This window comes from Carlito syrichta, unplaced genomic scaffold, assembly GCF_000164805.1.
Source record: "Carlito syrichta isolate Samal-C Ts95f unplaced genomic scaffold, Tarsius_syrichta-2.0.1 Scaffold308818, whole genome shotgun sequence".
NCBI classification, from domain to species: domain Eukaryota; kingdom Metazoa; phylum Chordata; class Mammalia; order Primates; family Tarsiidae; genus Carlito; species Carlito syrichta.
Window position 1 is genome coordinate 1174508 of NW_007252914.1, and position 27011 is coordinate 1201518.

Consider the following 27011-nt stretch of genomic DNA (forward strand, 5'->3'; position numbering starts at 1 on the left):
CAAATACATGTGGTCTAAATGAACCTTAAACTTTTTCAGTGAAAGTACTTTGAATAAAGGGGAAAACAAAGGGAAGTAGTTTGAAGTCACACTAACGCTAATAAATGAGGAAAACAGATCTAATAATTGCACACCATCAGCAGTATTCACTTCTCCTTACTTGAGTCTACTATTTGTTAATGCATTCATTGCTACTTGGTTTATAAAGTACCTATGGTTATTTACCTAAAAGATAAATAAGTAACTTGTGCTTTAACTTTTTTTTGCCACTTGATATGTTAAACAACCTTCATACTTAAAAAAAAAATGCAATTATTGAAGCACAGCTGAATGGCCCCAGAGCACACAGGCTCCATTAAATTTGCTTACATCTAATTACTCCTGCCCAAGGCAGGTGAGAAATTTATTTTGATAAGATCTTTTCTTTATCCTGTAGCCAAAAAATAAAATGAAATAAAATCAGTGATTTTCAATCTAATTACTTTCTAAAACTATTTGTGGTATTTGCTTTTTAAGACACTATAAAGCTGGGCTTTGTGCAGTAACCATTATAATTATGTTTTTAACTGCTTTATACAAACAATTCCTTCCAGAAAAATTAGTCTAACTCAGCATCAATGTCAACTACGAATGCATTCCTGTATCTTTTAAGTTAAACATTTTAAGGTTAAAAACATTATTATTTAGAAATTGTGATACTTTTCTAGTTTCCTAAAACACAGTTATATCTGATCTGAAATATAATAAAGGAAATAAAAATGTGAGATTAACAAGTGTATAAGAAGCCAAAAAACCCCAAGATTTAACCAGTTTAGACACCGACTTGTATGAATCTGTCAAAAAAAGAACCCCCAAAAAACAAAAACAAACAACAACAACAACAATAAATCCTCGTTCCAGTTCCATTGAAAACCATAGGTTTTACTTTCCTTGCTTATATTTCATATATATTGTGTGAGAAACTCTCGATAGTTTTTGGTGGAGAAAAAAGGTACATTGGGTTTATGTTGCAGCACAATTATGCAACACCCAAGAGTCTTCTTTGCCAAACAAAAAAATGAAACAGCAAACAAAGGATATGATAAAAGTTTAACCAATAAGTTTACCTGTTCACATATACTATAGCATATTAAAAGTCACTCATAATTACCCCATATTTATTTAACAGTAATAATGTGTGTAACATGTTAAACTGTTTAAAAGACTTTTGCACATATAGTCCCATCTTAGTAGCAAATGTTTAGTCGAATAAATGCTAAAACATTTGTTTTACTGATAAGAAAATGGAGGCTATGATAATGGAGGCTCTGGGGTTGAGTTAATTCTCTAGGTTAAAGGGTTAAGAATAACAAAAATCAGGTCTGAAATTACAGATTTTGACTGTGAACCCAGTACTCACGTTAAACCCTAATAAAATAAAGAAGTGCTCCTTAAGCCACGGTGCATAAATAGCATTATGGCACAGGCTACAAAGGCCCAGATTAACTTGGCACCTTCCTGGAACAGCAATTTTGTTACAAGAATTAGAGGAAAAAAATCCAAGACAAAGGAATATAATGAGGTCAAACATATTTATGCTAGGCATAAATTGAAAAGTCTACAAGGTTCCATGGCAGATTATTATAAAAAGCAGAGAGTGGTCTTCAATCCTGGCTGCCCTTGAGAACCAATTACTTGGCAATCTTTTAACAAATACCAATACTTATGTCACACCCCAGAAAAAGCAAATCTGACTATGTGTGAGTGGGGCCTGCATATATTAAATAATTTTCCAAAGGCTTCCAAGGGATTCTAATGTGCAGCCATGGTTAACAACCACTGATGTAATGTTAAACAGGAGGATGAACAAAACATGGACAAGTGTCCTCTAGTTAAGCACAAAGGGTAGAAGTATATGCAAATCAGAGGAATATTAAAGAAGAATAAAAATCTATATGATATTTGAAATGGGTGAAAAATGGAAACCATTTCATGGAAGAGTACATTGCTGATTTATACTTCTGAAAGAGGGATTAGTCTTCTGGGTATAGTGTTTGCTGCAGTAAGGTTTTCTGTCATTATCTACTATCCTCTTGGATATGTTTTTCAGACTCACATCTATAATAGAGTTCTTAGACTATGCACAATTCCTACAAGAAATTGGCTCAATTAGCACAACTGAAGAAAGCAAAGGAGACTTATTATGGTGGTCAGGATGGTAGGAATTGTTGAATCAAAATAAAAGCATTTTCTATGTTGGGGATGGTGGTGGAAGAAGTACATCCACAGGAAATGTTAAGTTATTAACAGAAAAAAATACACACAAAAAACAAACAAGTTTTTAGGAAAACTACTGATAGAATGAGAAAACTCAAATTGTCCATAAATGTGTTAACATAAAAGATAATCAAAGCTCAGGACAAAAAACAAAGACAAAAACAAAAACTAAAAAAACTGAAATACATACAATTCCTGAAACAGGTACTGGAGACACATTCCACCTGAATAAGTTAAGAAGAAAATAAGGGGTTCAAGCCTAGGGAGGTTGGGGCATAAATAGCTGGCAAACACCAAAGCCCACTCATGTGTATAATTGTATCAAAGAAGTTTCACAAATGACTGTTAAATGCAAATGCCAAATTTGTGAAAAAGAAGCAATATATAACTAATAATTATTAACCATAATATCAGCAATAATATTAGTTCAGACTTCAGGGACCAGAAAAGGTGAAAAAAAAATGGACTAGAAAAAGTAGAGGATGATAGTAATTGATATATACACCAATAGGTACAGACAAGAATCCAAATTCCTTTCATTTAAATTAGAATAAGAACTTTAAGTGTATGAAGATAACTTTTCAAAGCAGGAGAATTAGTGGCATTCTCCCAGCACAAAGGCAACATTCCAGGCCTTAAAATCTCCATGAAGACACCTAGCTAACAGTAAAACTACAGGATTATAGTGAAAACTCCATTGGGTCCCTGTAGTCTGGGGCTGGCAAACATGTTCTATAAAGGGTAAATATTTTAGACTTTGTGGGCTGTATACTTCTTTCACATTTACTTGAGTCTTCCACTCTAGCAGCTGTGGACATTAAGTAAATAAATATGCAGGTTGTGTTCCAATAAAACTTTACTTCCACATTCAGGTGGTGAGAAGAATGATCTGCAGGTAGTAGTTTTACTACTTCTATACTAGATTTGTAGTTCTCTACCTTGGCTTCATATTGTAATCAACTCATATCAGAGCTCTAAAAAATACATATGCCTGAGTCCCATTCCCAGATATCCTCTCTAATTGGCTGGAGTTCAGCTTGGTAACTGGGATTTTAAAAGTCTCTATTAGTGACTGTGATGTGCAGTCAAGGTTGAAAACTATTGTTCTAGGAACGTGACCAGGAATCTTAATATATGTGTCTGTGGGAGAGAAAATGGAAAGGGGGGTAGAAATATCTTTATTTGGCTGTGGCATCCCCGAATGTACTGTACCAGGCTACCCAGGATAATATATAAATTAACTGTTGGTACCAAAGTATCTTGCTCTGAAAATGTTATATTCATTTTTATTATCACCTTATAAACTAGTAAAAATTAGACCCAACTAGTAAATATATTTCTGAAAAACAAACAAAAAAATCCAACAACCTTCTTCCCCCACAAACAAAAAAACTGAACAGCTTGCCAGTTTGACTTAAAGATAAATCCTTCTTATCCCTGAGATGTAGGATTTCAAATAAGACTAGGCTTCTAGTCCATCTATAGGCCTAGTCTCTTACATTTTTTATATTGATTAGAAAGGACTGAAAAGACATTACTTCAATTTGGATGTTTAAAGAATTATACATATAAAAATTTAAAGAATACCTTTAAAATTAAAGAATACCATTGAAAAGATTAAAGCTAATTATTCACAGGACACATTCCGCCTGAAACAACATAAGAAATTAAAATATTCCATACAGCAAAGGGTAGAATATAAAGGAAAAGGCTAAACATCAAAGTTTAAATGCCTAGAATTTGTGGAACAGAATAACAGAGAGAAAGAAGTTAAAGAAACTGTGTTCCAAAAATCTGATTGGGGCCCCTTGAGTTGTTGGTTAAAGACCAATCTGCCCATGCATAGAGTAAAACAAAATCAGGATAGACAAAGAAAGTCAGTTGGGGTATGAAAAATTAACAGGGAGCTAAATAGTGTTCTAGAAGTAATGAAAGGTATAAATCCACAGATTCAGGATATCAAAGTACACCAATCAGTTAAATAAAAGGAAATCTATACAGGAGCAAAAAAATGGAACTAAAGCTATAAGAGATAAAGGATATAGAAAAGATCTTAAGAGTACCTGGAAGAAAAAAGACATATTATTTACAAAAAACAAAGACAGTTACATTAGAGGCAGCACCAATGGAAATCGTAAGACAACGGAATAACATACTCAGAGAACTGAGACAAAACAACTATCAATGCAGAATTATATAACTAAAAACTCCCATAATTCAAGAAAAATAAAGACAAAGTAACTTTTAGAAAATAAAATTTGAGAATCTGTACTTCACTCGGGGAACCTCTAAAGGATGACATCAATAAACAGAAAAATGGCTGGGTGTGGTAGCTCATGCCTGTAATCACAGCACTTTGGGAGGCTGAGGCTAGAGGATTGCTTGAGCCCGGGAGTTTGAGACCAGCCTAGGCAGTATAGTGAGATCTTATCTGTACAACAAAAATATAAAAAATTTAGTGGGGCATGGTGGCACGTGCCTGTAGTCACAGCTACTTGGGAAACTGAAGCAGAAGAATTGCCTGACCTCAGAAGGTCAAAACTGCAGCTATTTGTGATCATACCACTGTCATCCAGCCTGGAAGACAGAGTGAGATCTTAACTGAAAAAAAAAACAAACAAACAAATGAACAGAAAAATAACCCAAGCAAAGAGGTCTGAAATGTAATAGGGAATGATAAGCAATACTATTGGTAACAATTAGTAAACATAAAAATTCTATAAAATAAGTAACAAAATAATCAAAATATGTCATTTGTGAAATTAAAAACAAAATTAAAATCCAAATAATTATAAAATATAGCATACAAATCACGAGGGAGAAGATGGTCAAAGTATTGTAAAGTCTTGTACAATAACACAGTTATAATATAATAGTAAGCATTAGAATTCGTATAGTATCTGGTAAAAATGGCCTGAAGAATACATGCACACTGAGAAAAAGAAAAACAGAAATTATTATTATTATTATTATTTTTGAGTTGAAATCTTACTCTGTCGCCCAGACTGGATGGAGTGCAGTGGCTACTCGCAGCCACCGCAGTCTTGACCTGCTGGGCTCCGGCGATCCTTCTGCTTCAGCCTTCCAAGTAGCCAGAATTACAGGCATGCGCTACCACACCTGGCTGATTTTGTGATTTATTGTAGAGATGAGGTCTCGCTGCCCATGCAATCCACTTACCTCAGCCTCCAAAAGGTGCGGGATTACAGGCTGAGCCACCGAGCCTAGCTAACCAGAAATTATTACTTGTAAACTTACCCCCAAAGAAACATTAACTTATTCAAGTAGAAGAAAAAATAATCCCAGAGGAATATAAGAACTTTAGAAAGAAATAAAGTGTAATAGAAGAAAGAACGCAAGTAAATATAAATGAATATTGTTTACACAAAGCCAAAAGATTTATTGTGAGAATAGAAAAATGTATAGAATTAAAACAAGGCAACTATAACACAAATACAGGAGGGACACAGTTAAAATGTTTTAAGTTCTTAGTATTGTCTTGACTGGTAGGGTAACATATTTGTCTTTGAAAAATAAAAGATTTGTATAGCAATCTCTGAAGCAACCACTAAAGAAGAGTAAAAAAATATACAGTACAGCTAAAAATGTGATAATAGAAACTAATTGATTAATCTATAAGAAGGCAAAAAGAAGAAAGAAACATCAAATACCTTTTCTAATAAAGAAAAGTAGTAAGCCGAGAATATAAACCCAAATACAATAGAAGAAAGAAATAAAGGAAGGAGAGGAGAGAAGAGAGAAGAAGGAAGGAGAGAAGAAAGGAAGAAAAAAACTCACCTATCTACTTCTTCCAAGATAACACAGGACAAAAATATTTGAAAGGATGAAATAACTATATCATGCAAACACTAATCAGTGGAAGGCTAGTTTAGTTATGCCAGTCTCAGACAAATTATACTTTAAGGCAAAATATTACTATAAATAAAAAGATATATTTTATAATAGTAAGGGTATCTCAGCAAAAGAATGCAATAATTTAAAATCTATATGCAAGTAATAACAAAGCTTTAAAATACATACAGTAAAAATTAGCAGAAATAAAATGAGAAATGAAAAACCACAATCACTGTCCAGTTTTAATACAACTCTTTCAATAGCTAATATGACAAGCAGAAAATATGAATTGGATACATAAGACCTGAATAACATGAGAAACCAACTTCATCTAATTCATATGTAAATTGTACTGTATTTCAAAACGACAGTAAAAGCATTATTTTCAAGAGTACATGAAACATTTACAAGAATTGACTGTATAATAAGCCATCCAGCATCCTTTCAAAATTTCAAAGAATTAAAATAATTCTCTGTATGTTATCTAACCAAAATGTGATTGAGTTAGAAATCAACTGTACACAGATAAGTAGAAAACCTTCACGTTTGGAAATCAAGCAATATATTTATTTACTTACTTGTTTTTTATTTTAATCAATTTTTTTTAATGATATTGTGGGGTACAGTAAAGGGTTAGGTGTACAAATATGCTCTATTCAGGCACCCTTGTTGATAAGAGGTGTCTCCCAGTCCCCAGACAGATATTTACTACCGTTAATCCCATCTCCCTTCACCTCCCACCCCCATAGTTTCCCACCACTGTCAGTCATTTTCTTATAGTATTACGTTGGATGTTCAAAGTCCACTATATGAGTGAGAATATGTAATACTCAGATCTTCGTTTCTAGGAGAGATCACTCAGTATTATAGACTCTAGTTCCATCCAGGTTGCTGAAAAATTCATGATTTTGTTCTTTTTTATGGCTGCGTAGTATTCCTCATGTATATGTACCACATTATTTTAATCCAGTCCTCTTTGGATGGTTGTTTTCAGGTTCTTGCTATTGTGAAAAATGCTGCGATAAACATACGTGTGCAGGTATCTTTTTTATAGAGTGATTTGAGTTCTTCAGGCTATATTCCCAGTCGGGAGATTGTGAGGTCATATGAGAGGTCAATATTTAGAGCTTTTAGGAATCGCCATACTGTTTTCCACAGAGGTTGCACTAGTTTGCACTCCCACCAACAGTACAGAAGTGTTTCCTTTTCGCCACACCCTCTGCAGGAACTGTTATTTTTTGAGTTTTGATAATTGCCATTCTGACTGGAGTTAGGTGGTATCTCAGTGTGATTTTGATTTGCATCTCCCTGATGATTAGTGAGGTTGAACATTTCTTCGTGTGTCTGTTGGCTGGTCAGATGTCTTTCTTTGAGAAGTGTCTGTTCATATCTTTTGCCCATTTTATAATGGGAATGTTTGTTTTTTCTTTTCAGCACGTCTGAGTTCCTTGTAGATCTAAGATGTTAAGCCTTTGTCAGACCTGGAGTTGGCAAATACTTTTTCCCAGTCTGTAGGCTATCTCCCTGCTCTCATGACGGTTTCTTTGGTTTTGCAGAAACTTGTCAGTTTAATGAGGTCCCACTTGTCTATCTGCTCTCTTATGACCTGTGGGTTTCGAGTCTTGTTCAGGAATTGGATGCCAGCTCTAATTTATGAGGGTATGTCCTTCATTTTCTAAGGTTCTTATAGTTTGAGGTTTTACACTTAGGTCTCTGATCCATTTAGAGTTAATTTTTGTGTATGGGGATAGAAAGGGGTCCTGTTTCAATCTTCTGCATGTGGTCAGCCAGTTTTCCCAGCACCATTTACTGAATAGGTTCTCCTCTCCCCAGTGGTAGGTGGTGGAGGCTTGGTCGAAGATGAGTTGGTTGAGAAATTGAGGTTTTGCTTCTGGAATCTCAATTCTCTTCCATTGGTCTATATGCCTGTTCCTGTACCAATACCAAGCTGTTTTGATTATTGTAGTTTTATAGTAAAGTTTGAAGTCTGGTAATGTAATACCACCTGATTTGTTTTTTTTGCTTAGGATTGTTCTGGCTATTCTTGGTCGTTTGTGTTTCCATATGAATTCCTGTGTTGTTTTTTCTAGGCCTGAAAAGAATGTTGCTGAAAATTTGATGGGTATTGCATTAAGTCTGTAGATTGCCTTAGGTAAGATGGACATCTTCACAATATTGATTCCTCCAATCCATGAGCATGGGATATTTTTCCACTTGTTTGCGTCATCTTTGATTTCTTTGAGCAGTGTTTTGTAGTTTTCATTGTAAAGGTCTTTCACATTTCTGGTTAGGAAGATGCCAAGGTATTTCATTTTTTTTTTTTTTTCGTGGCTATTGTGAGTGGGATTGTGGTTTTTATTTGAGTTTATGTTTGTTTATCATTGGTATAAAGAAATGCGATTGTCTTTTGCACATTTATTTTATATCCTGAGACTTTGCCAAAGTCCTTTATCAGTGTAAGGAGGTTTTTGACAGATTCTCTTGGGTTTTCAAGGTACACGATCATGTCATCTGCAAAGAGAGATAGCTTGACTTACTCTTTTCCTATTTGAATACCCCTGATTGCCTTCTCTTCTCTGATTGCGCTAGCCAGGACTTCCAATACTATATTGAACAGGAGGGGTGAGAGTGGGCATCCTTGTCTTGTTCCCATTTTCAGGGGAAATGGTTCCAGTTTTTGTCCATTTAGGAGTATGCTGGCTGTGGGTTTCTTGTAGATGGCTTTTACTATTTTGAGGTATGTTCCCCGTATGCCTAGATGTTCGAGGGTTTTTTATCAAGAAGGGGTGGTGGATTTTATCAAAAGCTTTTTCTGCATCTAATGATATAATCATGTGGTTTTTGTTTTGACATCTGTTGATGTATTTAATTACATTTATGGTTTTACGAATGTTGAGCCAGCCTTGCATCCCAGGGATGAAGCCTACTTGGTCATGATGGATGATTTTTGAGATATGTTTTTGAAGCCCGTTTGTTAGGATCTTGTTGAGAATTTTAGCATCTATGTTCATCAAAGATATTGGCCCATAGTTGTCTTTCTTCGTTGGGTCTTTACCTGGCTTGGGTATCAATGTGATGTTGGCATCATAAAATGATTTGGGGAGAGTTCCATCTTTCTCAATCACCTGGAATACCTTCAGTAGGAATGGTATAGGATCCTCCTTAAATGTCTTGCAGAATTCTGCTGGAAAGCCGTCTGGTCCTGGGCTTTTTTTTGTAGATAGTTTTCTTATTACACGGTCAATTTCCTTGATTGCTATTGGTCTATTTAGGGCCTCAATTTCTTTTTGTTTCAACCTAGGCAGGTTGTGTTGACAGAAAGTCCTCCATTTCCAAAAGGTTTTCAAGTTTCCATAAAAGTGTACATAATAGTCTCTAATGATCTTTTGTATTTCTTCAGGATCATATGTGACTTCATCTTTTGTGTTTCTAATTGTGTTTATTCGGGCTTTTTTCTCTCTTTTTCTTGGTTAGTATAGCTAGGGGACCATTGATTTTGTTTATCCTTTTGAAGAAGCAGCTTTTTGTTTCGTTGATTTTTTGTATTATCTTTTTGTCTTCTATGTCCTGGATTTCGGCTTTTATTTTGATGATCTCGATTCTTCTGCTGAAATTAGGGTTTTTGTGGTCTTGCTTTTCCAGCTTCCTTAGGTGGCTTCTTAGACTGTTAATTTGTGATTCTCCCATTTTCTTCATGTGCGTTTATAGGGACATAAATTCCCCTTACACAGCTTTCATGGCATCCCAGAGATTTTGGTAAGATATTTCTTCATTTTCACTTGTTTCCAGGTATCTTTCAATCTCTGTTTTGATTTCATCATTGACCCAGGAGTTGTTTAGCATCATGCTGTTTACTGTCCATGTCTTTGTGGGTTTTAGGGGGACCTTGTTGGTGTTAATGCTTATTTTTATTCCACTGTGGTCCGAGAAGGTGCATGGTAAAATTTCAGTCCTTTTAAATTTGCTTATGCTTGACTTATGGTCAAGATGTGGTCGATCTGAGAGTACGTTCCATGTGGTGATGCGTAGAACGTGTATTCTGTGGTCTTTGGATGGAGGGTTCTGTAGGTATCAATTAAGTCCATTTGATCAAGAGTCACATTGAGGTTTCGAATCTCGTTGCTGAATTTTTGTCCTGATGATCTGTCTAGGGTTGTGAATGGGGTATTAAAGTCCCCAGCTATGATGGTATTGGAGTCGATATCTTCTTTTTTTTTGAGTTGGAGTCTCACTCTGTCGCCCAGACTGGAGTGCAGTGGCCGCTCCCAGTCACCGCAGACTCGACCAGCTGGGCTCCAGCAATCCTTCTGCCTCAGCCTTCCAAGTAGCCGAATTTACAGGCATGCGCTACCAGGCCCAGCTGATTTTTTGATTTATTGTAGAGATGAGGTCTCACTGCCCAGGCGAGTCTTGAACCCGTGGGCTCAGGCAATCCACTCACCTCAGCCTCCCAAAGGCGCAGGATTACAGGCTGAGCCACCGAGCCCAGCTGATATCTTCTTTTAGTTTACCTAGGAGCTGCTTTATGAAAGTTGGTGCTCCTATGTTATGTGCAGATATGTTTAGGATGGATATTTCTTGTTGATGGATTGAACCTTTTATCATTATGTAGCGGCCTTCTGTATCTTTTTTAATTTTTGATAGCTTAAAGGGTATTTTGTCTGAGATTAAGATTGCGACTCCTCCTTTCTTTTGTGTTCCATTCACCTGAAAATTTGTTTCCCATCCTCTTACTTTGAGTCTGTGAGTGTCCTTTCTAGTGAGGTGAGTGTCTTAAAGGCAATATATTGTTGCCTGGTGATGTTTTATCCATTTTGCCATTCTATGTCTTTTCGGTGGTGCATTTAGTCCATTCACATTCAAACTAATTATTGAGATGTGAGAGCTGATCCTTCTCATAATGTTCTTATAGAGTTGTTGTTCTTCCTGTTTGTGTGTTGTCTTTCTTTTGGTTTTAGAGTTAGATCATGTGTGTTTTTAATCTTTTGCCTGTACTCTTGTGAAGAACATTGTTGTTCTTTTTTCCCTTTCTTCTGTGTTCAATACTTTTTAAAGTGTTTCTTGTAGATGTGGTCTTGTGGCAGTGTAGGTTCTTAGGGATTGGATATCTGGGAAAGACTTCAACTGTCCCTCACTGATGCAGCTTAGCTTGGCTGGGTAGGTTATTCTTGGTTTAAATTATTTATCTTTTAGAACTTTGAAGATAGGGCTCCAAGCTATCCTAGCCTGGAGGCTTTCTGTAGACATATCTGCTGCTATTCTAGTTGGTCTTCCCTGGTAGGTAGTCTGACCTTTTTCTCTTGCAGCCTTTAGGATTTTTTCTTTTATACCTACTTTGTTTAGGCTAATTATTATATGTCTGGGAGTTGGTCTTCTCATCTGTTATCTTGCAGGGGTTCTCTGAATCTCTTGTGTTTGAATTTTTTCATCCTTGATGAGATGGGGAAAGTTTTTTTGAATGATTTCATGAAATGTTTGTTCCAGTGTGACCTCTGTTTCTCTCTCTGCCTCAGGAAGGCCAAGTATTCTTAGGTTCGGTCTCTTGAAGTGGTCATTTGGTGGAGGTCATGACAATCCAGGACTCAGCATGGGAACCGAATGAAGACACCCTTCTGGAAGGAAAAGCCCCAGAAGGGATCCGTGTGTGTGGCAAAACCCCGCGGAAAGTCTTGAAGAAAGTTCTACATGAATGTCCTGTGACTCATTGTCACCTGTTTGTTCCCATTATATTGTTATGTTTATGCCTTACAGGAATTATATGCTTAAATCTCCCCTTGGGAAAGAACACTGTGACTAAAGATAGGGATTACAGCATCTATAATGTCAATAATAAAGCAGTTAATCGTTCACCAGTGGCCATGCTTCAGAAAATGCAAATAGCAACCCAACGGGTCACAATGACCCAACCAATTACTCTAAAACCTACTGTGACAAAGTATACTTTTAACTGTTCTACTTCATGTTAAAACTATGGTATCAAGAAATGACAGAAACTGAGGTACAAACTAAAGCAAACACAGTTAAGCCATACTAACAACACCAGGGTAGCCACAAGTTTAAAGCTTTGAAACAATATTACAAACCCTTGCCAACTGTTAGAGCAGGCCCCCATATAGGATATAATATGAATGGTAGAATTTGGTGGGCACTTAGAGGAAAGAGTAGTATGCAAAACTTAGACTGGCTTGACCCTCCATTACCATATACAGGTGCATATGATGATATGATTAGAAAAGTCTGGATAGATGAAAGACATGTTAAGTAGAAAAACTTATCTTTATAGGAAACTATAAAATGCAGTGGGCCCCCTTGGCACCTACTTTCTAAAACCCAAGGTCAGCACTTAGCAAAAAGTGAAATGATTGATATATATAAACAAAATATAGACACCGCCTCGTCACAGACAGCAACCTTTAAGTTAAAACTACATAAAGGTTATATGCCCAACACCTTTATATATATATATATATATATATATATATATATATATATATATATATATAGACTATTTACCTTTATAAAGCATAAGTTTTACTTTCCACTTGCTAACCTTTTGACTATTAACCTTGCCCTTATAATAAGTTAACACTTCCAAGAACAGCTAGCTTCTTATATGTAGACATTATTAAACCGTAATATCATGCAAAAATCATAAGAATTGTAAAATCATTAGTATGTCATACAATTGTTTCAATATGTTTTGATTGTTAATTATTTCTTTTACTGTTAGCTTTCCGCTAAGTGTGTGGCAAAAATTATGATATAAGTAAATCAGCACTGTTGTGCTTCAGTGCCAGAGTACCTGAAAAGAAACTCTGGTCATGACTCTTCATTGTTTTGCCTTACCACACCTCCTTCCTGGGTCCCCGTGAACCCCCTGGAGCTGGCCTCCAGCAGTCATTCATCTCTTAAAGGTTTTGTTCTGTCTTTTTGAGCTTCTTTTCTATGCTTTTGACAGTTTGGGTTAGTTCTGTGTTTTTGTCTCGAGCTCTGAGATTCTTCTGCTTGGCTAATTCTGCTTTCTATGTTTATTAGTTTGTTATTTATTTCCATCACAGTATTCTTTACTGCTGTTATTTCTGACATCAGCTCCTTCTTGTTTTCCTCTTGTCTCTCCTCAATTTTTAAAATTCTATTAACGTCTTGATGTCTGGGTTTGTTGCATGTGACCAGTCATTCTGGGGGCTCTTCATTGTTTGTGTTCCAGAATCTGTTTCCCAGTGTCTGATCTCCCAGGGTTCTGTGTGAGATCTATATTCTTTTGGTTTTTCTTCATTTGTGCAGTTTTTTCCCCCTCCCTACTTTTTCCTTCCCTCCATGTCACTGTCTTCTTTAATTTTGTTATTCAGGGGTGGAGGAGTTGCTTTTACTTCTGTTTTTTCAATCTCCTATTCTTCTTTATGTATGTCTTCTTACTTTGTTCAATTCTGGAGTTGCACTGTAGGTTGTGGGTGGTCCTTTTTGTAGTTTTGAGATTTACTTAAGGGGAGAACTGTGATTCAGAATCTATTTGCAGGTCCTGGTATCCACCGACAGGTGTATGAATAATCTGAAACCCACTTCCCACTGCCTTGGAATCTGTCCGTGCAGTGGGGTTGTAGGTTTACTCCCTGAAATAAAATATGGTTAACCGAGGGAAGAGAATGGATCAGACAGTGGGGGGTGGAGAGAGAGAGGAGTAAGGGTGAAAACAGACAAGTGTACCAACAAATGGAGAGAGAGACCTAAACTGAAACAGATAAAAATAATAGACCACGGTTACAAACTAACCAACTCCCATATAAAAAAACTAAAACATACAATGTTGTTAACATACAAGCTTACCAACCTCCTTATTGGTGTGCTATTCCTCTACACAAAGATACGGTTTACAGAGAGAAGAAAATAAAAAAAGGGAAAAGAAGGAGAAAAAAAGGGGGGGGACAAAACAGAAGGAATAGAATCAAGTTAGTAGACTAACAGAACCAATCAAGCACACTCTGAGAGTTGTCGTTTAAGTTGAATGTCCTTTCAGCTCTAATTTCTAGCTGTCTTTTCAAGCTGGTAAGTTTGTTCACAGTTAGGATCAGTTGCCCCTGGCCTGCTGTGAAGGGCAGTTCAGATCATCACTCAGTTCACCACTGCCCCGTTCACTACTCAGATCTGACCTGTGTCTGTCAGGCTTCCATTTTTCCCCTTTCGGTGTTGTTACCTTGAATAGCCAGCAGGTGGTGTTATCCCTTGCTCCAGATGGTCTTTATCACAGCTGGCCGCTCACCCCTGAGGGGAGGGAGATATTGCCTGGAGGCACACAGGAAGAGACCCACGGCCTGGCAGGATGTCCAGTGGTAGTAGACCTTAGCAGATCTTGCTCACAGGGGCTTCAAGGTCTGAAGTCATGGATCGCCTCAGGCACAGGCTGTGCGATGTGTAATGGCTGCCTTGGCGGTGGCAGCTGTGGTTCACCTCAGGCACTGATGGTCCGATGTGGGATGGCTGTTTCGGCAGTGGCGGCAGCAGCAGCGGTGGCGGCGGCGGCGGCTGGCGTTAGGCACAGGCGGAGCGATGTGTAATGGCTGCTTCAGAGGCAGCGGCGGCGGCAGCTCGCCTCAGGCAGTGGCCGTGCAATGTGGAGTGGCTGCTGGCCGTGGTGGCAGCAGCAGCAGCAGCAGCCACTGTAGATGCCCGGGCCATGGTGATGCCTCAGCGAGGTCTACGGCCGAGCTCTGAGTGAACAGCAGGCTCCCAACGATGGGATCTGCAGCCTCCGGGGAGAGAACCAGAGTCTCTTTGTGATCTCCTCAGTGGAGAGTCTCACAGTTGGAGCTGCCCCATCGCCATCTTGCCGGAAGTCTGTCCAATATATTTATAAATAATCAATGGGTTGGAGAAGAAATTTCAATGGAAATTAGAAAGTATTTTGAACTAACTGGTAATAGAATATAACTAGAGTTGCAATTAACAGGAAAATCCATAGCCTAAATATATAAACAAAGGTGAAATCTAATACATATGTATACATTAAGAAATTTTAAAAGAACAGCAAATTAAACCCAAAGAAATCATAAGGGAAAAATAAACATAGCAGTAGAAGTTAATAAAACAGAAAATCAACAAATAATATAAACAAGCAACAAAGTCAAAGGACTAATAAAGTTGCTGAACACCTCTAAGGTTCATAAAGCAGAACAAAAAAATAAATTACCAATTGGAATGAAAAAGATGACATCAATATTGATCCTAGAAATGATAAAAATACAAGAAGATAATAGGAACAATTTTATACCTATAATTCTCAAAACTTAGAACAACAAATCAGAGAAAATCACAATTTGTCAAACTGAAAAAAGAAACAGAAAATCTAGTTTTATTATGTATGATGTCCACTTGTATACCTAATCCTGAATTGTACCCATCTTTAAAATAAAAATAGTTTTAATCTAACAAAACAATTGAATCTCTAATAAAAAAACTTTCCCCAAAAGAAATCTCCATATTCAAATGGTTTTAGCAATAAACACCTCAAAACATTGAAGAAATAATTAATACTAATCTTACAGAAAACCTTTCTGATAACAGAAAAAGAGAATATACTGCAAAATCTTTATGAAGCCTTGTTACACAAACCTTTCATTAATAGGAAAGAAAATTAAAGATGAATCTTTTGGTGAATATATATACAAAATCTTAAACAGAATAATTGCAAAATGAATCAAGCAATTCATAAAAAGGACATTTCAGCATAATCACGTGTTATTTGTTCCAGAAATGTAATGAAAATGATTATTTTAACTGGTATAGAAAAAGCATTTAATATAATTCTATAAATACTATTTCTCAAAAATATCCATAGAAGGAATTTAGAATAAACATGGTTACAAATTGTATGAGATTCTTCCCATCAAGACACGGGGTTTATGACCCCTTTGGTTGAAACTGTGTGGGTTTGTGACTGCTTTGACCAAAAGAGTTCAGCAGAAGTGACGATATTTGTCTTTCAAGGCTAATTTTTTTTAAAAACATATGTAGCTCCTACTTTGTTCGCTGGAATACAATCATTGCTGCCCTGAGCAGCCATGTAACAAATATGACTACATTAAGAACATCATGCTGTTAACAATTCCAAGCACACTGACCATGTATGTGTAGGCACTTCATTCACGAAGCATAGCTCGTTGCAGAAATTAAATGTCTGAGTGAAGAAGCTTCCAGATGACTGCATCAGCTAGTCATTTAAATCACCCTTGTATGTCTAATACTTCCCAAGTATCCTGGAGGAAAAAGCAAGCCCTTTGTCCATTCTAGGTTCTAAATAGAGAGAATGTGAGCATAATACAATGCTTGTATTTTACACCATTCTGTTTTGAGTAGTGTGTTTTCAGCTAGGGGTAAGTGCAACAAGTTCCTATAAAAATTTTATAGCAGGCCAAGCTCGGTGCTCAGCCTGTAATCCCAGCACTTTGAGAGGCCGAGGCAAGTGGACTGCCTAACCCTGCTGGTTCGTGACCAGCCCAAACAACTTGGTGAGACCTTGTCTCTACAATAAATCAACAATTAGCCAGGCGTGGTAGCACGCACCTGTAGTTCCAGCTACTTGGAAGGTTGAGGCAAAAGGATCACCTGAGCCCAGCCGGTTGATGCTGGGGTAGCTGAGTGTGCCACTGCACTCCATCCTGGGTGACGGAGTGAGACTCCAACTCAAATAATAATAAAAGTACGGCAAACATCATTGTAAGGATTACTATTGAAAACTTTCACATGAAATTATATCTGTTACTACCATTTTAATCAATACTGATGAACCAGTGCTTTGATACAAGACAAGGCCCCACATTGGGAAGAAACTTCTAGGAACAAAATAAAAATTAAGTGGCACAGGAACAACAGAGAAGAAGAAAAGGTAAGTCCAAATAAAAGTAGGAGGAGAGAACCAGGAAATCACATACCTAAATGTAAGAGCTAAAAGGATAAAAACTCTTAGAAGAAAACATAAAAGTAAATCTTATGATACTGTTGGACAATGATTTCTTAGCAATAATATCAAAAGAATATATAAGAAAAATAATTAATGGAACTGCATCAAAAAGAAAAATGTTTGTGCTTGAAGGGATGCAGGGAAATTTACCCCCAAAATATGGCTTTTTGCCACAAGGTCTCTCTGAACTTCCTGTTTCCACTTAGTCACAGAAGCTGTTTCCCCTCCCTGTAATCTATTACAGAAAAGAAGAGCAAGATGTGATAATACCTGAGCAGACATTGCAAGTGTAATAACTATTTCCAAGGATTTAAATTCCAAAGTTAATTATTTGCAAGTCATTCTGTTTTCCCCACCCATTCACTGTCCCAACCAACATTGCCCCTCAACAGAATTCCTCTTTTTCCCCTTCCCATAATGTGTTTCACCACAATAAGGAAGTCTCCATTTTTCCTGTAACCTTGAGATAGTATTTTAGTTTCTGTAATTCATTGGAAAGTTGAGTCTTCATTCTGAAGGCCCCCACGTATACATGTTAAATAAAATTTGTATGCCTTTACTCCTACTAATCAACCTTGCCTCATGCCAGTGATTTTCTAGTGAACCATTAAGGGGTCAATGGCAATGGCCCCCACAAGCTTCAAAGGACATCACCCAGAAAGTGATAAGAAAACGCACAAAATGAGAGAAAATGTTTAACAATCAAACATCTGGTAAAGAACTTGCATCCAAATATATACTGAAGAACACCTATAACTCAATAAAAGACAAATAACTCAATTTTAAAAAGGGGCAAAGGATTTGAGTTGACCTTTCTCTAAATAAAATGAACAAATGGCCAATAAGTGCATGAGAAGATGCTCGACATCATTAATCATTAGAGAAATGCAAAATAACACCACAATGAGATACAACTTTACATCCACCAGGATAGCGACAGTAAGAAAGACAGAAAACAGTAAGTGTTGACAAAGATGTGAAAAATTGGAACCCTCATTCATTGCTAAGTGGGATTTTCAAATAATATAGCCATTTTAGAAACCAGTCCAGCAGTTCCTAAAAATGTTAAATATACAGTTATCACATGACATAGCAATTCTATTCCTAGGTATATACCCAAGAGAAATGAAAGCACATTTCCAAAAAACAACACAACAATTAAAAAACAAACAAAAAACCTGTACATGAATGTCCACAGCAGCTTTATTCATAAAAATTATTATTCATAAAAATTAAAAATGGAAACAAGCCAAACGTCTATGGACTGATGAACGGCTAAATAAAATGAGATACATCTTTGTAATAGGATACTAGATGGCAATTAAAAGAGCCCAAGTAATGATGCATGCTATAATTTGGATAACTCTTAAAAACATTACACTAGGTAAAAGAAGCCAGTCACAAGAGACCACATATTTCATTTATATGAAATATCCAGCACAGACAAATCTATAAAGATATGAAGACACAAAGTTCTCAGGGTTCTTAAGGGTGGAAAGAGGAGGGGGGAAAGTTTGGGGGAAAATGGAGAGGGATTGCTAAGGAGTATGGAATTTCTTTTGGAGGGAACAAAAATATTCTAAAACTACACTGTGGTGATGATACACAATTGTGAATACACTAAAAAGACTGAACTGTATATTTTAATGAATGAAGTATATAGCATGTTCATTACATTTCCACAAAACTGTTAAAAAATAAAGAGTAATTGCTATATGCTCAGAAAATACAAAATTTAAAAACCTAAAAATGGCAGGAGAAATTCGGGGAAGAACATACAAAAACTTCTTTTTAACTGTTCTCAGAAATCACATTAGTAGTGGTGGTATTACCATTGTTATTCTGAGACTGTTTCATATATTTTCTGTAAAATTTTCTCAGGAAGCCCTAGCCATGGATAAACATAAAGATATTTTTTTCTACATCCCCACATATGCAATATGTTACAAATAAATGAGAAATTGAGTTAAAACAAAATATTGGACTGTCAAACCAGACTCAAACAAACTGGTGACCTGACCAATTTCAACGCTTTCTGATAGTTTCAATAAGAGAAGTAACCAAACAGCCTAGGAAATGAGAGAACGTTCCAGGACCATCAGAATAGTTGCCCCGATCCTTTGTTGTTACACTGAATATAGTCTAGTCAAGCTTAGCATGAAAGGTCAAGTCGAATTAAAGTAACATTCGCCATTTCTTCCCAACAAAAACAACTTTTCTCATGCACATTTATAGTCACAGTGACTAGGTTAGTGACCAGAGATTATTGTTCAGTAAATTCTGGATTCCAGCTGGTTTGAGGACATAATTATATCCCAGATATCAAAGTACAGATTTTAACAGCCATTGGTTTCCATATGTAATTGGAAGATGTTATTCCCTTCAAGACAACACAGTGTTGTTCCTTTATCCTTCCAATCCTAACCAGTGTACTATGGGAAAGAAATCCCTTTATCTGTGATACCTGGGCCATAAAGGTGACGTTGTCTATAATGTCCTACCATAATTTACCCCAACCATAGTGCTCTCATAAGCAGGCATCCTGTACAAGGGTATAGCCTCTTTCTACTGACTGATATGATGTTCCATTAAAGTAAAGACTCTATTAGTCCAGTCATTTAAAGCTCTGTTGTCCTTCTAGGGCCATTTCCAGATGCAGTCTCCTGGAATAGAGCTCCCTCTAGTGCCTCTATTTGGATTAGCATGTCCTTTTCATCACCAAGAGCTTTCAGGAACATTACTGTGGTCTGATAAGATCTTAAGACCAGTACCCAAAAGCCCCTCAGAACATCAGTGTAGCAGAGATACTACTAATCAAACCACAACATGGGTCATTGCCACGGTTTATCAGTAAAATTTGTGCAATTCAGAAAAATGGTTTGCTCACACGCAAAAATGTGTGTCTCATAAGAATGTCATTTATTATATTATACCAAATACAGCTCTGTTTGAGTATATGGTAAATTTTTCACAAACATACTTTGCATAACTCCAGAGAGGAGTTATTAGCAATATCTATTCTTTACAACACATCCAAATCCATCTCCCTCAAGGGTGGTCTTCCAGTTTCCTTAAATGAATTCCATTCACAGTCACATATCTACATTTGAAGGAAATCAAGCTATGGCAGGCAGTAGAAATCTGCTTTCCATTATCCTTAGGTAGATGTCTTAGTGACATATTGTTTTGATTTATGCCCACAAAAAAGTGCAAAAGCTTCACTGTTCAAAATCCTCCATCTATGTAATTCATTAGTAACAGTCAAATCATCAGAAAAATGATCAGAATGGTAAATATAGTTGACCCTTAAATAACAAGGGTTTGAACTGCATGGGTCCAATTATACATGTGGACTTTTTTCAATTATTATATTGGAAAACTCTGGAGATTTGTGACAATTTAAAAAACTCAACAGAATAACCATGCAGCCAAGAAATATTGAAAATTATTAGAAAAAGGTATGTCATAAAAGCATAAAATATCTGTAGACACTAGTTTATTTTATCACTTATAACCATAAAATATATACCAATCTGTTATAAAAAGTTAAAATTTATCAGCACTTACACACATATACTTACAGACCATAAATGGTGCCAGCAGTTGACCGAAATGAAAAAAAATGTAAAGGTGAAGTATTAAGTCATAACTGCATACAATTAACTTATTATTAACTATTATTACTACTATCATAATTTCTTTTTTTTTTTTAGTTAGAGTCTCACTCTGTCGCCCAGACTGGAGTGCAGTGGCCGCTCCCGGCCACCGCAGCCTCGACCTGCTGGGCTCCAGCAATCCTTCTGCCTCAGTCTTCCAAGTAGCCGGAATTACAGGCATGCGCTACCACGCCCGGCTGATTTTTTTGATTTATTGTAGAGATGAGGTCTCGCTGCCCAGGCAGGTCTTGAACCCGCGGGCTCAGGCAATCCACTCACCTCAGACTCCCAAAGGCGCGGGATTACAGGCTGAGCCACCGAGCCTGGCACACTATCATAATTTCATAGCCACCCTTGTTGCTATTGAGGTGAGCTCAAGTGCTGTAATTATTTGCTTAAGATGCCCTGTGATGCTAATCATGTGACACCAATTATCTCCCCATGAGCAGTTTTTCTCTTCAGTAAATTGTGTATCATGGTTCTTACATATTTTTCATCATGCTAGTGCAATACCGTATACCTTGAATAATACCATGAGACCCATACAAAGTGCCAGTAGTGATGCTGGAAGTGCTCCCAAGAAGCAGAGAAAAGTTATGACACTATAAGAAAAAGTTGAATTGCTTGATATATACTATAGACTGAGATTTGTGGCTGTGACTGCCTGCCATTTCGGATAGGTGATTTATCTTACAAACAATCAGATGACAAAAACTTATGGTATAGATAAATACAGTCTAGTACTGTAAATGTATTTTTTCTTTCTTATGATTAAGAATAACATTTTCTTTTCTCCAGCTTACTTTATTGTAAGAATACATGTACAAAATGTGTTAATTGGTTATGTTATTGGTAAGGCTTCTGGTCAACAGTAGTCTATTAATAGTTAGGTTCTGAGATGTCAAAAATTATAAGCAGATTTTCAGCTGTGCTGGGGGTTGGTATCCCTAACCTTCTCATAGTTCAAGCCACAAACATATAACCCATAAACCAAGAAATGAGTGGTAACTATGGGGACTTATCCCAACATTGAGTCATCAATTGGCACTCTGTCACTTTATTGCTCTAAATATTCTGATTCTCCTTAGGTAGACCCTGCATATCACCAATTTCCCTTCTCTGCAGAAAACACATCCAGAGTGTTCTTTCAAAATCAGTTAGGTTAGCATCAAATCTGAGTGAGATCCCCAAGAGTATTATTCCCTACCTAACTCTGAGGCTCTGGCATGGAGGCCACATGATAGTATCCCTCCACAGAACTGTAATTCATAGAAGTGCCTTTCCATTTCTTATGCTTCCCTCTATTTCCATTTATTAACTGTTTTGACCCATACCTTTTCCCTATGATTGGGTTTTCTGGCTCAACAGATGTAAACCCACCGGGCCAATAAAAACAGCAGCCTTACTGACACTTACCCTTGGTAGAGATTACAGGGTTTAATAGACAAGAATCACAGGACACTTGGCTCTGTGTTACAGATAGGCCTTAATTTGCCTACACACAGTGAAGTTATGCATAGCCCTAAAGGCTTTTAGGAATTGGTGGCTCAGCCTGTAATCCTACGCCTTTGGGAGGCTGAGGTGAGTGGATTGCCTGAGCCCACGGGTTCGAGACACGCCTGGGCAGGCGAGACCTCATCTCTACAATAAAATCAAAAAATTAGCTGGGCGTGGTAGCGCACGCCTGTAATTCCAGCTACTCAGAAGGCTGAGGCGGAAGGATCACCGGAGGCCAGTAGGTCGAGGCTGCAGTGGCCGGGAGCGGCCACTGCACTCCGGTCTGGGCTACAGAGTGAGACTCCAACTCAAAAAAAAAAAAAAGAATATGTGCTTTCAAATACAATGGTATTGATAATGTGTTCTGTGCATCGATAACACTTTCCTTTGGTACACACAACTTTAAACTCAGGCTGAGCAGCACCAGATCAGGCAAAACAAAAGAAAATTTTATGAAATGGGAAAGAGATAAACAACTGTGTACTTGCATCCCCCGCCTTCCCATCATTCCCATCTCCCAATCCTAGAAGCCTTACAGAGTCTTGACCTTACTTCTTTTCACACAATCATTTTAACTGAGTAAGCTAATCCTTAAACCTGTATAGTTTTTCTAGTGATCAATATAGTTACTCTACAAACATCTTTTAAGACACAGAAAGTTTCCCAGTAATGAGCAAAAGTGGTCTCATGCTTTTTCTCCAATTATCATCTCTCTTTTTTAGCAACTAGATATATCCTGTTAAAAACAGTCCAAAGGTAAGGACTTTTACCCTCTAATAAATATTATTAGTGATCTGTTTGTATATGTGTGTGTTTTTTTTTTTTTTGCCATGAGGTCTGTAATTAATATGTTGATAAGGAAATTATGTAAGTTCTTCCTTCTTTCTCTCTAGGGAGAACAGTCCAGTTACTGGAAAAAATGAATTGGAGACCTGCTATTTGGTCTTTTTGCTCCCAGAAATTATGGGATTTTCTAATAAATAAAATCTCCTGTGTGCTTGATAATCAAGATTTTTCATTGTAGAAGAAAGGCGGCAGAGCTGGAATACAGAATTATTATAATCCTTATACAGTCTTGAATTTGATTTCAAAATACCACAATCTCAGGAATTATTAGATATGCATATACACATATAAAGATAAATAATTTTACACTTAAAAAATGGAGTTTCTAGAAGAAAAGGATGTTCTAGGTCTGAGACAGAAAATGTACAAGATAACCCCATATGTTCACAGCAACACCATTTATAATAGTGCCAAACTAGTTACTACCTGTATGTCATCAACAATAGAATGGATAATTAAATTGTGGTATATTTCTACAATGGAACACCCCACTACAATAAGAATGGAATACATTACTGCTTCATGGATGAATACCTTAAACATAACATTGAGTATAAGAAGTCAGATACAATAGAGAATTTACTATATTTACATAAAATTCAAACACAGAAAAAAACCATTTTACAGTTTTAGGTGTCAGGAGAGCTGTAACCTTTGGGAGGGAAAGTATTGGCCAGGAGGATGTTAGCAATGCTCTGCATATAGATTTGGATGTTGATTACATAGGGATGCTCACAATAATGCTGAGTAAAAAAGAGAATACAGAGCAAGATACCAATCATGTAATAATACAAACCCATAAAACAATCATAGTATTTCTATATGTACACATACATATACAAAAAAGTCATTTTGAAAGATAATCAATTATCAATTATATGTGTATCTCTGGGAAAGGAAGTGGTTGACGGGAGAAAGAAGAATAGAAAATACATGGAATCCTTTCATTATCTACTAAAAGCTAACATTTTATAACAACGTTTTCATGGAATACTCATATAATAAAAAAAAATTCTAAAAGGTTAGATTTTCCTTAAATCCAATGAGCATTTTTTTAAGTAAGTCTAAAAATCAGTAGAAAGTCCTTTGAACACTAACTTGTTAATGTGAAAATTTCATGAGTTCATTGATGCCTACAAGACTTCAAGGTTATGTATCATAATTACAAAAAATATATTTTTATACATCCATGTAGGATTGACCATTTTCTATTAAAAGACAATTTTATTGAAAAATGGCCCACAAAGTTTTATTGACCATAGAAAGGTCATGTTGTCCCATTTTTAAACTTAAATCCTGTTCTGACCACTTAAAAAGGGAGAAAAAAAGCTTAGAAACCTATATTGCATCATTTATATGTTACTATGTCTTCAGAGGTACTGTACCACTCAATAAAAATAAACCTCTAATACTGTTCTCAAGAATAACTTCCATTTGCACACCTGTAGGTAATCAGTAGAAACCATGTACTGTAAATGTAAAAATCAGATATTCACTTTTGTAATTGAGATGCCAAGGACAAATTAACTCCATTTTATACTTTACCCAAAGTTTTAGTACACCTAATTCCCTATCTCTAACCTGTACAGAAAGGCACACATAGAAATGAAAGGACACACAATAACAGGGATGTACTATTATAAAAATGGCAAGAAGGTAAAATTCTTTGGCTTTGTCTTTCCAATAAGGTATGCTGGGTCCTAATCCAGTCTTTTATTTGGTAGCAGAAGGAATAATATTTGTACTTTTCAGTGAAGTGTCACATGAACTTCATTATAGAACTATGTAATCTTAGAAAATTCTAAAGAGAGCTAGAAACAAAGAGAAAGTAAGAGAGTATACTCTATATTAGATTCACACAGAAACTCCTATGACAAGTATACCTATAGTGAGAACTTTAATCATGAGAGCTGCTCAGCAACCTTTTCTCAGAAATGAGAACATAATACTCCCTCAAATTTTTTCATTTTGACAGCTAAGGAGATCAATAACAAGTTCTCCAAATAAGACTTTCAACTGAAGAGACAACATCTCAACTTAAGCAAGAGGAGAGTAGCTTGGTATTTACCAAGGAGAAACATTATGGGATTTGCACTCTTTCTCTTTCTTTTAATGCCATTTAAAATGTGAATTTATCTGCAAAGTCTTCATCGTGAGAACTCTTTATTTCAGTGATCAGCAGGGTAAACACTCTCAAATGAGGTACATGACTGAGGCGTTGGAAACCCAGAGGCTTCAGGGCATTTTCTGTAATAGGTTCATGAAATCCTATGGTTTCTCAGAAATGAATATAATTATACAAATTCAAAACAACAAATTAAATGTGTTCATATGTAATCTCCATATTTGAATCAGATTACCACCTGCTTGCTGTGTCTATGATATCTGATCAAATAACATTCTCTCAAACATGCACTATCCGCAACAAACACCCACTACCCCATTTATTCTTGATAACACAAACAAAACTGATCATTCTATTTTAATATTATGCAAAGTATGTTAGAAAATACAAGGAAAAGATCGTGTTTTATGTCAAACACATATTTTAAGAAGCTTAAAAAAAAAACCCAAAATAAAGAGAACATTTCCTGTTTCCTACAAACCTGAATTCCAAATTATACTAAAAAAAAAACTTAAGTTGACAAACCATTACACAGTATCAGTTTTAGAGCCAGCTAGTTATATATTCAAAAAAAGTTTAATATTAGTCAACTGGCAAATAGTCAAAAGCCCCTTTTAAAACTTCCCCTTCTTTACACAAGGTGCTTATGCAATTTCTTCAGCTTGTGACTCCACATTTTTATATTCTAAATCATTCTTTGTTTTTTAATGTAAGTGCTGATTAGTGAACTGAAATATTCTATGAAGTAACAGACAGTTCCTTGATAGTCTGGCTACATACCCAAAGCTGCTACTTTGATGATCACCGCTTGAATGTTAGATGATATCATTTCTCGGAGCAAATTCTCCTGGTTTCTCTGCCAAAGGTAAGCTAAGGGCTGGAGATTAAGCCTTTTACATCTACAAAAAAAAAAAAAAAAATCAAATGCTATCTCAATGTTTCATACTTAGATCCATAGCAATTGCTTTGATTTTAAACATAATGCTTCTTTCAAGAATTTTAGCATTTAAAATGCTTTAAAAAACATATTTTGCATAATGAAGTTTATATATACAACATAAACATATTTAATTTCCATGGGTTATGCATAAACTGATGAAAATGAAATCTCCAGGCACACAAGAAATATTAATTTTAGTAAGACCCTAAGTTTAGAAATCTATGTAAAAGAGCCTACAAATGCCAATGTATTCTTGTTTTTAAGACTTCTACGGTTATCAAAACTGTGAAGCATAGACAAAATAGGCAAATAACTTATCCCAACCAAAAAACCATATATTGATTAAACTTACAATTACTATGGCTATATGAACTCTTCTTGTCTACTAACTTTGAATTTTTAAAGAATTTGACTCTGAGTAAAAAGAAAATATTAAGACCAAAAAGTACATCTAACATGTTGTAGGCATTATACTAGATATGTTATATTATTGGTGCTGTAGAAAGAATATGGGTTCTGGAGTTAACACAAGTTTGAAACCTCATCCTGCTCTCTAGCTGCACAGCTTTGGCAAATCAAGGAAATTCTAAGTCTTTGTCCTTAGTTTCTTAGTTCATAATAGGGTCAAAAATATTTCCTTTCACAGTTCTTGAGAAGATTAAAAAATTAGAAAATGAAGTCATCCTTTTCTTTTCTTTACATTCACCATCCAATCTATCACAATGCAGAATGTGATCATTCCTCATCAATACCAAGGCTAACAACCTGGTCTGAGTTACCATTATCTCTCATGTCAACATCCTAATTTATTTTACACCCTTCACTTTTTGAAATCCACTTTCAATACAGCAGCCAATGTGATCCTTTTTTTTTTTTTTTTTT

General features: G+C 36.1%; 1 protein-coding gene across 2 annotated transcripts in view; it reads right to left on the reverse strand.

Annotated features, from left to right (window-relative positions):
- The window catches only part of DPH6 (diphthamine biosynthesis 6), a 200029-nt gene that overhangs the window by 78697 nt on the left and 94321 nt on the right, over positions 1–27011 (reverse strand). For both annotated transcript variants that reach the window (XM_021716452.1, XM_021716453.1), the window contains one exon: positions 25970–26088. In XM_021716452.1, coding sequence (XP_021572127.1) covers positions 25970–26088 — 119 coding nt within the window. The remainder of the gene's footprint in view (positions 1–25969; positions 26089–27011) is intronic.